Source organism: Epinephelus fuscoguttatus, linkage group LG16 (assembly GCF_011397635.1).
Source record: "Epinephelus fuscoguttatus linkage group LG16, E.fuscoguttatus.final_Chr_v1".
Lineage (NCBI taxonomy): Eukaryota > Metazoa > Chordata > Actinopteri > Perciformes > Serranidae > Epinephelus > Epinephelus fuscoguttatus.
This window is the reverse complement of record NC_064767.1, coordinates 12,309,706-12,312,651: the sequence shown is the minus strand read 5'-3', so window position 1 is coordinate 12,312,651 and position 2,946 is coordinate 12,309,706. Positions and strand designations below refer to the sequence as shown.

The window sequence follows — 2,946 nt, the reverse complement described above, 5'->3', positions numbered from 1 at the left end:
TTTAAATACATTGTACAATAAATACAAAACATAAATAAAAGACTCAAAGAAAGTACTGAAAATCTTTGTACAAGATATAAATAGCTTGAAATATACTTAAAGCGTTACCTTTGGCAAGTCTAGTTTACAGTTGTACAACCCGCGGGTAACAAAAGTTTGTCCCTTTTTCAATCAAATGCGACAAAAAAAATCACCAAAATAAACCCGTTGCTCTTCGGGGCAGAATATGGCCAAAAAGTGTCACTTCATATATATTTTTTGCGATCAATGTTTGATATTTACCACTTATTATTTGCCCTTAACATGACGTCTTTTGTGCGTCCTCGTCCCGGTGCCATCCATGGAGAGTTGATGGGGGAGAAGGGTGAGGGTAAGGGGGGAGTTCAGTTTAGGAAGGCGTTTGGGGTCACCCTCTTTTGATGGGACAGCACCCCGGGGAACCCCGCGGACACGCTCGGGGAGAAGGCTGGTAGGGAGCTGTTTCTGAGGGAGTCCGACAGCAGGGACTGCGGGGAGCTGCTGGTCGCCAGGCCGCCGAACCCCTGTGCGCTCTGCTGGAGATGCGGCGGCGGCGGCGGAGGAGGCGGTCCTCCTCCCGGCGGCCCCGGTGCCGCTGCGTGTTGGGTCCCTGAGACAAAATACCCGGCAGTCTGTCCGGAGAGCAGCCCGACTGGCGACGTGCTCATCCCGTAACTGTTCGTCAAACCCAGCGCCCCGGCGGCCGACCCTCCAAGGATGGAGCGCCCCAGGTCCCCGTTGCTCAGCTGCTCCACTGCGGGCAGCAGCGACCCGTAGCCGGCTGCCTGGTTCAAAAACCCGGGTGAGGATCCGTTGTAGTGCGGGTGATGGTGGTGGTGATGGTGCAGGGAGAGAAACGGAGAAATCTGCCAGTAGAGCGGGTTGTTCGCCCGCTCGTTAATCCCCAAGCCGAGAGGAGCGAAGCGCAGCCCGCGCTTCATCGCCAGCTTGCCCCGGGAGGTGGCGGAGCGCCTGCGGAGCTTCCCGGTAGTCCCTCCGATGAAAACATCATCGCTGCTCGGGTCCAACATCCAGTAGTTCCCCTTCCCCGGGTCGTCGTAGTGCCTGGGCACCTTAACGAAGCACTTATTGAGGCTCAGGTTGTGCCGGATAGAGTTCTGCCAGCCCTGCTTGTGCTCCCGGTAATACGGGAAGTTTTTCATGATGAACTCATAGATGCCGTTCAGCGTGAGCCGCTTCTCGGGGCTCTGCCGGATGGCCATCATGATCAGGGCGTTGTAGCTGAACGGAGGCTTGTCATATTTCCCGTTTTTCCCGCTGTTATTACCGTTAGTATTCTGCTCCGGCGTGGCCTTGGCGCCGTCCCCTCCTCCGCCTCCCCCTCCGCCCTCCTCCTCCTCTTCCCCCTGCTCCTCCTTGCCCGGCTTCTCCGGGTCCAAAGCCGCAGCCGTGGAGTCAACCTCCGGTGGGTCCAGCGACTTCTCAGAGTCGGAGCCCGGGGAAGGAGAGAAGGTCCCGGGGATGCCGACGACTGCGGCGGCGGTAGCAGCAGCCGCACCGGAGTCTGGTCTGTCGCACTTGGAGGGCAGCAGGAGGCTCTTGATACTGAAGGAGGAGGACCGGTGGACGGTCGGCGGGTCTTTTACATCCTCCATGCCCGGTGGCGGGTCTCCCAAAAACGAGGAATAAATAATAAGAAAAAAAATAACAACAACTCCAAGCTCGTCCACCTCCGTTATCCGGGCTGGAAACGAAAGAGAGACAGAGAGGAGAGAGAAAGGAGGGTCAGGATGAGAGATGCATGGATGGAGGAGTGGAGAGAGAGAATAGAAACAGACCGAGAGAGGGAGGGAGGAGAGAGAGAGAGCGTGGCTTGGATGTAGAGAAATTAGTAATTAAGGAGGTTCCGACTCGCGGCTACATCACGGAGAGGAGGAGCTTCTCCAACTTGGTGATTTTGTCAACAAATCCTCTTTTCTGCTTTTTCCTCTCCGTCCGTCCGTCTCCAAGGCGCGACTCTGACGACCTTTAATGTCTCCAACAACACAAACCTGTCATTTTTATCTGCTCTCTTTAATCTCCCTCTTTCGGTATTTACGCGCGTGCACCTCTCCCCCAAAATTCGTTCATGTAATTGCGCCGTGCGTCATGCACCCTCCTCTCGGTGCATGTGTGCGTAAAATCCCATTCTGAGCCTGTGCGTAAAAGCGCACGTCTGTCTGGGTGTGTGCGCGCCTGTGCGTGTGCGTAAAAGCGCACAGGCAGTGAGGGCAGTCAGCCTCCTCGGCTTTGTTTTCTCAACGACAGTAATAGTTTGAATTCATGTCGGCAAACACAGCGTGTGCACGGTCGGTGTGCGTTCATGTGTGTGTTTTTTTGGGGGGGAGAGGAGGAGCAGGAGGAGGAGGCGGGGTGAAGCACTGAGCGCGCCGCTATTGTCTACTAATAAAAATCATTGTGGAAACACACACACACACACACAGCCTAGAGGCGGCAGATCTGACGCTGTAACCAGAGTGCCTCCTGTCGGTGGTAGTCAATACTGCAGCACACATCATCCTGTTTATTTTCTTACTGGTCTAAGTTCTGCTGATAATAATAGATAAGTCTTCTAAATGTTCCATAAATGCAGATTTTAAAAGCTTTTAAGTGCATGAATTATCATCATGTATCATATTGTTCCAGCTCTTCGTTGAAGCTAAATGATGTTTACCCTGAGTCAAACCCCAAAAGTCTCCATGGTAATTTTTAGCTGTCACTGAGGATATCCAAAGACATGTCCCTGATATTGTTTCTGGGGATTTTGTTATTGTAATGACCTCTGTCAGAGTTTATGTTAACAGTCACACACATCACACCAGTGAGTTTCTGTTTTTATGCAACACAATAAGTTAAACGAAAATAAAATGAAGGGAAGCACTAATAGTGTGCCATAAGTATTTTCCTGGCTGTGTGGGGAAGTCACTG

At 52.6% G+C, this 2,946-nt stretch overlaps 1 protein-coding gene across 1 annotated transcript; it reads right to left on the bottom strand.

Moving 5' to 3' along the window:
- foxg1b (forkhead box G1b) lies at positions 1 to 2,141 on the bottom strand. Its single transcript, XM_049601304.1, has one exon. It carries the CDS (start codon positions 1,632 to 1,634, stop codon positions 384 to 386), a length of 1,251 nt encoding a protein of 416 aa, XP_049457261.1. The 5' UTR covers positions 1,635 to 2,141; the 3' UTR covers positions 1 to 383.
- Positions 2,142 to 2,946: the final 805 nt, after the last annotated feature.

Excerpts from the sequence above, each read along its gene's own strand:
- foxg1b (XM_049601304.1), bottom strand. The coding sequence starts at position 1,634 with ATGGAGGATGTAAAAGACCCGCCGACCGTCCACCGGTCCTCCTCCTTC.